Raw genomic sequence first — 14,598 nt, forward strand, 5'->3', positions numbered from 1 at the left:
TGTGTTTGATTCAGATATCCGATTTAATTTGCATCAAAATGGCACAGTTTGGTGCATCTTGCCCATGAGGTGAAAACATTCCAATGGCTGCAACGGACCAGAATTTAAAAAACAAGCAATACTCCCCTATACTGCCCTCAGAGATCCAGCGAGGACACTCCTGTGGCCCTACCGGTGATTGTTTACATGCAGCCAGCATATCCCCACCACAGTCAGAGCGCTCAGCGGTCATGTGTTGTATTTCTGACATTAAGCCAGAAATATTTATCACCTCTGAGCCCTCTGATTGCCGCCTGCATGTAAACAATTGACCAGGAGGGCCGCCGGAGCGTCTGCACTCTATTGCCGGTGGAAAGGATAGGCGAGTACCACCTTGTTTTTTTAGTTCAGGTCATTTGCAGCGGTTACTAATAGATTTTAGTATGAGGCCCAAGACCTAGCAGGCAGATAATCCTGGAGGGAGGGAAGTCTAATCTGCATCTGAGTGAGGCTGGGTTCACACGAGCACATTATGTCCGTAATGGACGGAACGTATTTCGGACGCTAATCCCGGACCGAACACACTGCAGGGAGCCGGGCTCCTAGCATCCTAGTTATGTACGATATCCACTGGACATGCCATAAATGTCAAAGATGTGGGTCTCACCTCTGCCTTGGAGCATTTTGTGATGCAGTTTTTGAATGCCCAAAAAATTAATTTAAACTGAACGTAGTCTTGGGCTATGTTCACATCAGCGTTCGGTTTCCGTTGATGGGTTCCATCAGACCTTTCCGGTGGAGGAACCCATCCACAGAAGCGCAAACAGAAACCATAGCTTCTGTTACGAATGGTTTGCATTTATCTCCGTTCCGCAAGGTTTCCGTTTTTTTTTCGGCGGGAATCAAAAGCGTAGTCGACAGCGCTATTATTTCCGCCCAAAAAAAGGAAGCCTTAGGGAACAGAGACAAATGGAAACCATTAGCAATGGTAGCATTACCACTGAAGTCAATGGTAATGCAAATAGATGCTATGGTTTCGGTTTGCCTTTCAGTTGATGGGTTCCTCCGACAGAAAGGTCTGACGGAACCCATCAATGGAAACCGAATGCTGATGAACAGGTGCTTAGGCTGGGTTCACACGACCTATTTTCAGACGTAAACGAGGCATATTATGCCTCGTTTTACGTCTGAAAATAGGGCTACAATACGTCAGCAAACATCTGCCCATTCATTTGAATGGGTTTTCCGACGTATTGTGCAGACGACCTGTAATTTACGCGTCGTCGTTTGACTGCTGTCAAACAACGACGCGTAAAAATACAGCCTCGGCAAAAGAAGTGCAGGACACTTCTTTGCAACGTAATTTGAGCCGTTCTTCATTGAACTCAATGAAGGGCAGCTCAAGATATGAGCGTCACAGACGCCTCGTATATTACGAGGAGCATTTACGGCTGAAACGACGCAGCTGTTTTCTTCTGAAAACAGGCTGTCATTTCAGCCGTAAATGCCTATCGTGTGAACATACCCTTACACCCATCTTAACTCCAGGGAACAGAAAACATGATGAAGAAATGCAATTTCATGTGCTTCCTATAGGCTAAAAAAAATAAAAATAAAAAAAAGTCACTAATGCAAGGTAATCTACCCTGCACAATGCTTCAATAATAGCCCGTAATATCAGTGGAGACCTGGCGTAAAAAAAAAGCTCTGTTCTTGATAATAAACAAATTTATTAAAACCATATGGAGAGAATAATCTGTAACAGACACGAAGAGATCCATCATGTGAACATCAACATGGCAAACATGCAAAAAAGGCAGGCAAGAAAAAACAATTCAAGTCAAAATCTGGGCAGGTGTTGCCCAATACACAGTCAAGAATACAGTATAAAAAAAAAAGTAAAATTTCAGTATCCTTTAAAATGCCCCTTAAAAATAGTGGAATAAAAACGTTATTGCACTGAAATATTAGCTGCAAAGACAATCTGCTTAAAACATTTATAGAGCAGAAACATCTGTTTCTAAACAGTAAAAACTATCCAGCACCTTGACTTCTTGTACACAGGTGACAACGGACTACAGTTAAGTAGGCAACCGGTGTGTTTGTGCAGAAAATACCACAGCGCTGTTACATGGGATGACTATCCGGCCAGGATATGTACCATGCAGAGATTATGTGCTTAGGATATTTGCATATTGCAAGGAACAAACGCCGAGTCCATTGCAAGAATGTTCCTAGAGCATATCTGTAGCTAGCACTTAAAAAACGGTCGCCTAGACGGATATATCCTTTGTCACTGCACCAATGCCCCTAAATTTAAAAAATGAAGTAACTTGTAAGAAGAGAGGACGACAGAGAGAGATTCCCCAACATATTAGCCCAGGTACCAGGACCCTGCGCAGCCAACAGACCAAGTGGATAATTTATCCACGTAACCAGCCCTAAGTCTCAAGGTATATAGATGATGTAACGGAATTGAAAAGAAAATAGGAGATACTTGACGCAAGTGAGGGAGAGGCTCAACTTTTTTTTTTTACCAGAGGTTGGCCTAGTTCACACAGTTTTTGAAGGCAGAAAATAAAATCTGCTTCAAATTCCTTCAGGAACTTTAGGCTAGAATTGGAATTGCCAGCATTGTCTGCTTTTTTTTTTTTTTCCGCAGCGTTTTTTTTGCCCGTGGCTGTTGAATCGAATGCAAAAACAGCAGGCATAAAACGCTCAAAAGAACTGCAATTAAATGGTACGTCAGAGGCGGAAACTGCTCTGAGAGCATGACCCTTTTTCTTTTTTTCGTGAGGGCCAAAAGCCACCTTGGAAGAAAAGAAAAAAAAAATGCCTCCCATTGAAATCAATGAGTTGGACCATTTTATTCAGGCGCCGTGTGAACTGACCCGTAAGCAGTGTTCTGGCAAATTATTCTGTAAAGTTTTCCTACCACAGAAAACAAAAAATATTTGTCATAAAGCAACACCTCTTCAAACTTGTATGTGTATATATATATATAAATACATTTTTAAAAAAGATTAGGGATAATAGATTTAAAAAGGAAAATAAAGAGATGAAGGTTTGGGAAATTAGTAAAGTGCAGCAAAAAAATTAACAGAGGTGTTGTGAGGTCATCTGGGTTATATCCTGGTACCTATGTGTGTGTAATATATATATATATATATTACACACACATAGGTATATATGTTTAGTTAACATATATATAAACATATATATATGTTAACTAAACATATATATATATGTTAACATATATACTAAACATATATATATGTTTAGTTTTTTCTATAAAGTTCTCTTATCTTCGGTTGGCACAAAGGTTTCTAGTTGGAAGATCAGGTCAACGGCAGCATTAACATCAGCAACAATGTGCCCTGGTTCTATCAAGGCTGGATCAATCCTGAAATCCCGGTGACCGTGAAATACTGTTTCAGTAACGGACTGTGAAGGGTCAGTAGGCACTTCGGCATGAGGATTGTAGATCCCAGTGCAGACAAGAACAGACTTGCACCGAGTAGCGCTGGGATAGGAGAGCTCACTTTCCCACGCTGCATCCTCCTCCTGAGACACGGTGGTTACTCGGGATCCCGAGCCGGCTTGCAGCAATGCCTTGGAGCTTTTCCTGGAGTTTCTCTTTTGAAGGTAGCGGTTGTAGAGGTTAGCACCATAGATATCAGTCATCAAATTGTCCCTGCGGAATATAAAAAAAACAAAACAGGAAAATTATATGTTACTCATCATCATTATAAAGACAATTCATCATCTAACAAGCTAAACATAATGGGGGGAGGGGGGGATTTTATAAAAGCCTCTGAATTTTCTACTCCAGAAAACTGGAATGATTTGTGCAGAAACTAGATACATGCACAAAAATGTTTACTTATTTTTTTATGCCGCCGCCACCATTTAAAAAAAGTAGGCATGGCTTAGCGGGAGGGAACCGGGCCACCGCAGCCTGATAAATTTACTATGATTTTTGCCAGAAAACTGGTGTAAATGATAGCGCAAGTGCACTCTGCACAAACGGCCAGAGAGGTTACGAATTTAGATTAAGACGCTCATGCCTTTTAATAAAGAAAGTTTGGAATAAGATGTGCCTAATTTATGAAGACCGCCTCCCCATTGGGAGCAATTTATTAAGCCCTCTGTCAGTTTTTGGCATAGAAAAGTATAATTTGCGCAAATACTTTTGGTTTTTTTTTTGTGCAAAACATCCGTCACTTTTCTAAAACGTGGTTGGGGCTAAACATAAGCAGGCAGGGCCCCCACCGCTCTATTCATTTACAGAAAACAGGCGAAAATTATAGCGCAAATCTACTCCAGCTAGTAGTTGGAGTAGATTTTATTTTCTGGCACATGGATGGCCAGAGATGCACCTAATTTAATTTAAGAGGCGTGCATCTCTTAATAAATTAGGCGCATCTTACTTTTGATTTAGGACTGGGGTATAACAAGGCCAGTCTTAATAAATTGCCCCTAATTGTGTCAGCCACAGATACTCCCAAAAAAGACCCTAAATCCGTCACAGCTTCACGAGTCGCCTTAATTTTCAGAGACAACTCCACTTACTCCAGGGCCACAAAATAAGGCCAATAAGATAGCGGCACATTGTAGTAAGCAGTAGCTGACTTGTGAAGTGGTCAGTCATTGTGATCTACTGATCACTGCTTGGTGGTGGACTAGTAGATGGTGATTGACTATTTAGTCACACCTGCTTAGGACCTGATTCAAATGGGCCTGTTCGGTCCTTGAGATACGGACCGAATGTCGCCCGTATTTCCCGGACTGAATAGCCGGGCTCCTAGTATCATAGTCATCTATCATGCTAGGTGTCCTTGCCTCCCCGCGGGAATACGGTCCTGTACTGAAAACATGATTACAGTATGGGACTGTATTCCTGCAGGGAGGGAGGGACTCCCAGCATCATAGATGATTATGAAGGTAGGAGTCCGGCTCCCTGAACTTTCTTCGGTCCAGGAAACACTGCCGACATACAGTCCGTATGTTATGGAACGAACAAGGCAATGTGAAACAGGCCTTAGACTGTACAGCGATATTGTCCGGCATGATTACTAGTTCAATGGTAAATTACCCTATAGCATAAAGAGTTTGGACCGGCTTATTCCACTGCATCTCTGCTGCTTTGGTCCGGATGAGGTATTCTGCATAGTGAAAGGTCACCTCGCTGGGTTTTCCCATCAAAGCCTCATATTTCAGCTCCTTTCCTGTAATCTTCTTATAGATATTCTCCAGACAAACCATGAAGATCCCATGGCCAAACCTACAAGAAAGGTGTAGAATATCAGCATCAATTCAGACGCAGGGGAACAGAAATAGAATTTTGTCTGACCAAGAGATTATTATTAATTTGTATAGCACAGCAAATCTTCATGTTGTATGCACTAAAATATCACAACGTAACAACGCTAAGAGGAGCAGCTCAGTATTTTCTTATACACGCTACTTTTTTGAACTTTGAAAAAATAAATGAAATATATTTTTAATCCTCTGAGTGGACTTGAACTAGCGATCGTTGGATCGCTTGCACAATATACTGCAATACTTATGGCAGGGCTTAATAAGAGCAGAAGGATGGCAGACCTTGGGACCTTCATTAGGCCTGGGATCGTGTTGTGGGGGGGGGGGCATGGGCTGTCGGAGGAGGCCACCTTTTTCTAATGGCTTAGATGCCTTGGTCGCTATTAACCGCAGCATCTAAGTGGTTAAATTGGCAGGATCAGAGTTCTCTCCAATCCTGCCCGCTACAATGAAGCATCAGCTGTAACATACAGCAGAGACCCGCTTAGTATGGAGCCAGCAAGCACACTCAATACTTTCCCTGGGAGGCGGTCACATACATGACACGCAAGGAGTTAAACATTCATTGTTTACAATCAGTGGCTAAAACCCTGTCCTTACTCGAGTACATCAGAGCTCTATCTTCCAATGAGCTGTGCACTTAACAAGCCGGCACTTGTGTAAGTTAGACATAATCGGAACATGATTTCAGCCTCTCAATGTGAACAATGAAATGTTTCCATTCACTGACTTCTAGCAGAGATTTTGAAAGCGGAGAGGTACTGAATCAAAGTATATTAGAAAGTTGCAGAACCTGACAATATCCAATGATTAAGCTTCATGTACATAACAGCTGATCGCCAGTAGATCTTAATTTTAAAAAATGGTCGTCCGGAAGAGACATCAACTTAGCGTAATATTCACAGGAAGCAAGTTTACCGCAAGTATACCTGGTAAAACTCTTACCTCGGTGAGCGGGCCTCAGCCAACCACATCAGATCCATGTTACATGCCAGTAAGGGGATGTGTGGATGATTGTGAGGCTGATGGGGATTCGCGGGGTGACCACCAGTCAGTAAAACATCAATGATTATCTGTAGGTTGGTTTCCCATCTAATAGGTTCTCCAAAAAGAATTACAGCTGAAAGTAAAAAAGCACTTTTAGGGTATGTTCACACGCAGTGAGCAAAAACGTCTCAAAATACGGAGCTGTTTTCAAGGGAAATTTTCAGACGTTTTCGAAGCCACTCGCGATTTTCGCGCCATTTTTCACGGCCGTTTTTCGCTAGAGTCGATGAAAAACGGCTCCAAAAACGTCCCAAGAAGTGACCTGCACTTCTTTTTCATGGCCGTTTTTTTTACCCGAAAATAATGGCAAAGCTCATCCCACTGTAATGTAACAACTTCAGATCATGTCCCCAAATGCCACCCTTAGGGTATGTGCACACGTAGTCAACAAAAACGTCTGAAAATCCAGAGCTGTTTTCAAGGGAAAACAGACCCTGCTTTTCAGACGTTTTTTTACCAACTCGCATTTTTCGCTGCGTTTTTTACGTCCGTTTTTGGAGCTGTTTTCATTGGAGTCTATGAGAAAACAGCTCCAAAAACGTCCAAAGAAGTGTCCTGCACTTCTTTTTACGAGGCGTAATTGCCGTACGACGTGTAAAATTACGCGTCGTGTGGACAATACAGCGTTATACCCATAGAAAGTAATGGGCAGATGTTTGACGACGTATTTGAGACGTATTTCCAGACGTAAAACGAGGCAAAATACGCCTCGTATACGTCTGAAATTTGGCCGTGTGAACATACCCTGGGCGTTGCGCATCTCAGACGTGAAATACTGCAGTTTTTCACGTCAGAGGTGCATCCGTGCTCTGCGGGATATTACGCATCCCCCATAGACTAGAGTCTATGGAAGGATGTGTGAAGCGTGAAAAAATAGGACATGTCCTATTTTCTCACGGACCCTTCACACGGCCGTGTGAACGGCCACATTGAATTATATAGGTCTGTGTGACGGACACGTTTAACACGTTCGTGTGAATAAGGCCTTAGTTATTGAGTTTGCTACTGCATTTCCTTTTTCGGCTTTAGGTCAACAGTGAGTTAAACTGGGCCCTGTGAAAACGTGACTTTTTTTAAAAAAAAATCTTACGATTTTCTGCTAATCTCCTTATATTTAGTATTACTTTAGCAAGAAGCCTTTATATACGGAGTGGGTGGAGCCTAAGCAGGTTAAGTACAACAAGGTCTTTGTATTATTTGTCAGATTTGCACCTTAAAATGATTTTTTTCCCGCCTTTTTATCACCATGTCATTTAGAAGTTAAAAAAATCTGTGATTAGATTTCTTAGTATATATTTATAGCACTAAGGGCTTGTCCACATGTAACAGAATTGCTGCAGAAAATTTCTGCAGCATTTCCATTAAAATTAGCGAAATTTCCACTGTAGAAAAACCGCACCATTTCCTGTGTTTTTTTACTGCAGAAAATGGTGCGTATTTTGGTGTGTTTTTCTCAATGCTGGGAGATGGTGACATCTCCACTGAAAAACGCAGCAATTCAGTCCACATGCTGCGGTACGAAAAATATGCAACGATGGTCAATTTCTGCTCGGAAATTTTACGCAGCGTGTGGATGAGATTTGTTAAATCTCACCCACTTTACTGCTGCTGTATTCTGCTGCGTATTTTCCGACCGCAATTCCGGACGGCAAATACGCAGCAATTCCGTTACATGTGGACAGTCCCTAAGGCCTCATGCACACGACCGTAGCCCGACCGTAGCCGTGTGCACGCCCGTGATTTTCGTGTCGGCCGGCTGCGGACTGTCAGCGGACTGTCAGCCGCAAGCCGCCCGCACATGCACATGGCCGGGCCATTGTTTTCAATGAGCCCGGACCGCAACTCCGGACCATAATAGGACATGTCCGTACTTTCTGCGGTCCGGGTTCCCGGGCCGTGCACGGACCGCAAAAACTACGGTCGTGTGCACGGCCCCATAGAAAAGAATGGGTCCGCAATTCTCCCGTGGATTTGCGGGGGAATTGCGGACGCAAAAACATGGTCGTGTGCATGAGGCCTAAGAGCTTTTCTTTTTCTGATATAGAACTCCAAATCCCCTGCATAGAACATGTCGTTACTTGCAGCCACCACTAGAGGGAGCATGAGATACTGCATACTGCCTAATCATTCAAATCAAAGAATCAATGAATCAATCTATAACTGTATGCAGTAAGCTCCCTCTAGTGGTGGCTACAGGTAAGTTGATCAACACAGACTTTTGAAACTATTTAGGTTTTTAAAAAAAAGGGGGGAAAAAAAACTATATAATTATTTTTTTTTTAACTCTTAAGGCACCTCCACAGCCATAAGATTGCATTATACTTACAGATGCTGCCATTTTCTATCGGAACTGCCTACAGTGTTATTCCTAAGGGTCTGTCTGTGGGCACCATCTATGGGATCAGCTGTGTCACACTTATTTTTAATTGTAAGAGTTCAATACTAAGGCTCCGTGCACACACAACCGTATAAGGAGCTGTATAGATAGGAGACGACAGGATCTGATGTTCGAATACACACGTATGCATGGGCCCTTAAGATGGCCATATACATTAAAATCAGATGAAGCCAGCGATTTCTGGTGGAACGGTCAACTACCTAAACCCTTCCACAGCAGAAGTTGGGTGAAAGAAAGATCGCACATGTTGGATTTTAACCCCTTTAGGACACAGCCTGTTTTGGCCTTGTGGACACAGCCTATTTTTTAAAATCTGACATGTGTCACTTTATGTGGTAATAACTCCGGAATGCTTTTACCTATCCAAGCGATTCTGAGATTGTTTTCTCGTGACATATTGTACTTTATGTTAGTGAAAAAATTTGGTCGATAAATTCAATATTTATTTGTGAAAAACTTCAAATTTTAGCAAAAATTTGCAAAAATTTGCATTTTTCTAAATTTAAATGTATTTGCTTGTGAAACAGATAGTAATACCACACAAAATAGTTACTAGTTAACATCCCCTATATGTCTACTTTATGTTTGCATCATTTTTTTTCACGTACTTTTATTTTTCTAGGACGTTACAAGGCTTAGAACTTTAGCAGCAATTTCTCATATTTTCAATAAAATTTCAAAAGGCTATTTTTTCAGGGACCAGTTCAGTTCTGAAGTGGCTTTGAGGGCCTTATATATTAGAAAGTCCCCATAAATCACCCCATTTTGAAAACTGCACCCCTCAAGGTATTCAAAACCACATTCAGAAAATATTTTAACCCTTTAGGCGTTTCACAGGAATTAAGGCAAAGTAGAGGTGAAATTTACAAATTTCATTTTTTTTGCCGAAATTCATTTGTAATAAAAAAAAATCTGTAACACAGAAGGTTTTACCAGGGAAACGCAACTCAATATTTATTGCCCAGATTCTGCAGATTTTAGAAATATCCAACATGTGGCCCTAGTGTCCTAATGGACTGAAACACAGGCCTCAGAAGCAAAGGAGCAGCTAGTGGATTTCGGGGCCTCCTTTTTTTAGGAATATATTTTAGGCACCATGTCAGGTTTGAGGCGGTCTTGTGGTACCTAAACAGCCGAAACCCCTCCAAAGTGACCCCATTTTGGAAACTACACCCCTCAAGGCATTTTTCTAGGGGTATAGATAGCATATTGACCCCACAGTTTTTTTGCAGAATTTAGTGGAATTAGTCTGTGAAGATGAAAATCACCTATTTTTCTGTGGAAACATAGAATTTTTTCATTTTTACAAGGAATAAAGGAGAAAAAGCACCCCAAAATTTGTAAAGCAATTTCTCCCGATTACGGCAATACCCCATATGTGGTCGTAAACTGATGTTTGGACCCACAGCAGGGCTCAGGAGGGAAGGAGCGCCTTTTGGATTTTGGAGCGCAGATTTTGCTGGATTGGTTTTCAGTGCCATGTCGGGTTTGCAACGCCCCGGAGGGACCAAAACAGTGTAAACCCCCCAAAAGTGACCCCATTTTGGAATCTACACCCCTCAAGGAATTTTTCTAGGGGTATAGTGAGATTTTGGCCCCTCAGGATCTTTTTTAGAGCTAAGGTGACCAAAAAACAGCGATTTTGGCGCTTTAAATTCTTTATTTATTACAGCGTTCACCGTGCGCAATAAATTACGTTTTAATTTATTCTGCCGGTCGGTACGATTACGCCGATACCATATGTGTATAGATTTTTTTACGTTTTGCAGCGTTTGCACAATAAAATTAAGTTTCTATAAAATAATTTATTTTCTGGGACACGCTATTTTGAGCCGTAACGTTTTTATTTTTTCGTCAAAAAAGCTGTGGGAGGTCTTGTTTTTTGCGGGACGGGTTGTAGTTTTTATTGGTACCATTTTGGGGTAAATGCGACTTTTTGATCACTTTTTATTCTATATCTTGGGAGGGGTGGTGACTAAAAAATAGCGATGCTGACAGTTTTCCGTTTATTTTGTTTGCGGCGTTCACCGTGCGGAAAAATTAACATTATAGTTTCATAGATTGGGTCGTTACCAAATATGTGTACTTTTTTTTTAACGTTTTCATTTTTTCCCTATAATAAATGACTTATTATAGGAAAACAAAACCTTTTATTTTTACACTTTTATAAAAAAAATTTATTAACTTTTTTTTACTTTTTACACTTTATATTTTTGTTTATTAACTTTTCTTTTACTTTTTACACTTTCTTTTTTTGACCTGCAGCTCTGATCGCTGCTAGAATACATTACACTACCTAGGTAGTGTAATGTATTCCAACTGTCAGTGTGACGTCACAGTCACTCTGACAGTTGGTCTACGAGGATCAACAGAGGCTGATCCTCATAGGCTGACATACATGGCAGACCTGGGGGCCGTTGTCTGGCCCCCGGGTGCCATCACAAGCATCAGAAGCCCCCACGATTGCATGGGGGCTGCTGATGCGCTACAAACCCGCTACATGCGGAGATCGCAATCGAGCCCCGCATGTAACGGGTTAATTGCCGAAATCAGCGGCGATGAGCCGCTGATCGGCAACACTGGAGAGTGTCAGCTGTCGGGGACAGCTGATCTCCAAGTTCCCGATGCACACTGTCGCCGACAGTGTGCATCGGGAACGGCACAGTGACTTTCTGTCACTCTGACAGGAAGCCTATCAGGACCAGCCGAAGGTTGGTCCTGATGGGCTTCTGTCCATGGCAGACCCGGAAGCCATTGTTTGGCTTCCGTTTGCCATACTAACTATCGGCAGACCCCGCGATTTCGGACGGGGGTCTGCCGATATGTTAGAAACCCCTAAAATTCGGCGATTGCACCCGATCGCCGAATTTAAGGGGTTAATGCGCCGAAATCAGCGGCAAAGGACCGCTGGCCGGCAAGAGGGGAGTGTCAGCTGTCGGCGACAGCTGACCTCCTGGTTCCCGGTGCACACTGTCGCCGACAGTGTGCACCGGGATTAACTCAGTAACTGTACGTCCTCGTGCGGGAAGTAACTTCCTGCAACGACGTACAGTTACGTCCTGGTGCGGGTAGGGGTTAAAATGCTAATCTGTTGTTCACCCGGGAGAGAAGGGCAGCAAGTGGTGTCTGGCAGTGGCCGCCCCCCCCCCCCCAATTGAAATGAACCGATCCTGCATGTTAATGTGGGTTTCGGCAGAGAGCTGTGGGCAAACAGCTAAGGCTTCATTCACATCTGCGTTGGGACTCCATTCATGGGTTCCGTTGGACCTTTCCATCAGGGGAAGCCATGAATGGAATCCAAACATAGGTTTCGGTTTGCATCACCATTGATTTCAATGGTGATGGATCCGGTGCAAAGGGTTTCCGTTTGTCACCGTTGTTTAAGGGTTCTGTCGTTTTGACGGAATGAATAGCGCAGTCGACTACGGTATTGATCCCGTCAAAACGACAGAACCACTTGCACCGGATACGTCACCATTGAAAATCAATGGTGATGCAATCCTATGGTTTCCATTTGTTTCAGCCTGGATTCCGTTCATGGGCTCCCCTGGTGGAAAGGTCCGACAGAACCCATGAACGGAGTCCCAACGCAGATGTGTTTGGTCGGCTTCAAGCCCCCAACACACATTAGAGGAGATTTCCGTCAGCCATTCTTAACTGTCCACCCTTAAAGGGCAAGTGGAGGAGAGAAGTAAAACTGGAAGTCAGGCCCACATAGACGCACGCGCAATAAAACATGAAGGTTAAAAAGTGGGAACTGACAGAAATGATCCTATTTGTATGGCAAGATGCAGGTTTTACTAAAGTGGTTTCCAAACCCATCAGTTAATGTACCAAAAAAATAACCAGTAACATACCTTCTATTTTGGGAAGGGCCACCGCTGCAGATGGCTGTCAATGAAAAAGCAAAAACAGACGTCACATTTTATTCTACAGTGTCAAGTTACACTTCTTATGAACGGTTAACAAGTTAAACTTTTACGCACGGGAAACCTAGCTAAAGTAAAGGTCACAGCCTGGGGAAAACTGAAATGATGTACAAGGCTGAGACTTCAGAAGGTCAGAGCGACCTGGGAATCAAAACTCCATTGTGAGTGGCCAGCTACATCCACACAGGGCCGAGGTCAGCAGGATCAGACATCCACACACAGCCACGTGGATCTACAGGATCAGCCACGTATGCCAGTCATTCAGCGTGTGCTTCTGGTTATTAGAGAAGTTACCAGGTTTAAATGATTGTTCGCTAGAAAAATAAAATAGCAACAAAAACAAAAACACTCACCAAAATTTTGGGTCTTCTGCTATGGTCCACCATATCCAGGAAGGGGTAGGACTCCCGCACAGAGTCTATTGTGATAGGATTCGAAAATCCTAAACTAATTAATAGATTAAGGAAACCAGAAGCAGACAAAATAGAACATGAAACATCTTTCCCATTACACTGGCCACAATATGGGGAACCTTTAAGATCAGTCATCAGGATTATTCTTCAGAGGGCCGGTCAGCTCTCCTGACATGTTTATTTTGGTAAATACTTACATTGCCTATGGAATAAGAATGCTGAAGCATATTTTCTGAGAACTGTGCATTGTGCCGTCCCTCTGTCATTCCTCTTGGAAATGTATAAATAAGCAACTGGGTGTTACAGTTTTTCTTGTATACATACGGTGGGTGTCCTTACAGCTGGATGCTGTCGGCATTGATTGGACAATGTCAGACACACTACATGGACAAGGGATGGTAATTGCCCAGTTGTCAATTTAATCATACATTTCCAGGAGGAACAACTGAGGAATGCCACAGCTCAGAGTTCGAAGAAAAGATGCTCCAACATTATTTTATGTGGAATACAAGTATTTACTCAAACAAACATGTCAGGCCAACAGATACTCTTTAATGAATTAGTTTTTTTGCACCAGGGCAGTGTTTCTTTTGGAAGAAACTAGCTGCAGTTAAAGAATGAAACGCTTTTTATCTTTTTTTCTGCTGGCAGAATTAACTCACGGACAATATGTTGATAAAAAAAATAGCCCCAGTGAGAACCAGGCTTGAGAAGCTATTCATTTCCTTGGAGTAGGGTTTGCCAGGAAATCCTTGTTCATTGACTTTACATTTGCATCTGAATGATTGGTCATGCATTGAAGCTCTTTCACACCAGACTGTCTCCTTGGCAGTAAGTGGCAAGACTGGGCAAAAGCTGCGGCTCCATAGAAGTTGGCAGCCAGCTTTGACTTGAAGATGTCCTTGTTTTCTAATCAAACCTACTTTATGTTGTCGAATGCTGTTCTTAATGGGATTAGGAAACATCGACGCGGATAAGAACTTCTACCAGCCCGAATAACCATCCCACTGGTGTCATCACGTGACCTTGGGAAGCAGGACATGGGTCGTCCAGTTTGTCAGCTCCGTTTTTAGTTTGTTTAGACTTTTCCTGTCAGACTCCTTCCTCAGCTTCTCACTGTTTTTACTACAATTATCCCGGCGCACACTGACACGGTGCTGGACTAGCAGATTTTCCGGATTACCAGATATTTCTAAAGTCTTATCAAGATACAGAGAAATGTGCAGTCGTGGCTTCTTTAGAAAGTCTACCCTTTCAATGCAACGTTAAAGCAGGAGATAAACGTAAGGTGAACCTAGACTTACATTGTAGGAAGTTGCATATATAACAATTCCCTAATACATTCTATTATTACATTTACTCTCTTTAAAAATGGGAGTGATCGGAGTAAGTATTGGTTTAGAAAGTCGTAAAATGGGTGGCCCGTTTTCAGCAAATTTAAGTTATTTTTGTAGAATTGAAAGCTCTACAATTTTCCAATATACTTTCTGTATTAATGCCTCACGGTTTT

The 14,598-nt window shown here is 42.4% G+C and overlaps 1 protein-coding gene across 1 annotated transcript in view; it reads right to left on the reverse strand.

The window, feature by feature from the left end:
* Positions 1 to 1,723: 1,723 nt before the first annotated feature.
* Positions 1,724 to 14,598, reverse strand: part of LOC142657319 (haloacid dehalogenase-like hydrolase domain-containing 5) — a 37,017-nt gene continuing 24,142 nt past the window's right edge. The window contains exons 4-9 of the mRNA XM_075832346.1: positions 13,029 to 13,122; positions 12,604 to 12,637; positions 6,247 to 6,421; positions 5,075 to 5,263; positions 3,246 to 3,673; positions 1,724 to 3,131 (exon numbers count right to left, since the gene is read on the reverse strand). Coding sequence (XP_075688461.1) covers positions 3,268 to 3,673; positions 5,075 to 5,263; positions 6,247 to 6,421; positions 12,604 to 12,637; positions 13,029 to 13,122 — 898 coding nt within the window. The 3' untranslated portion in view covers positions 1,724 to 3,131; positions 3,246 to 3,267. The remainder of the gene's footprint in view (positions 3,132 to 3,245; positions 3,674 to 5,074; positions 5,264 to 6,246; positions 6,422 to 12,603; positions 12,638 to 13,028; positions 13,123 to 14,598) is intronic.

The sequence above is a fragment of the Rhinoderma darwinii genome, chromosome 7 (genome assembly GCF_050947455.1).
Source record: "Rhinoderma darwinii isolate aRhiDar2 chromosome 7, aRhiDar2.hap1, whole genome shotgun sequence".
Lineage (NCBI taxonomy): Eukaryota > Metazoa > Chordata > Amphibia > Anura > Rhinodermatidae > Rhinoderma > Rhinoderma darwinii.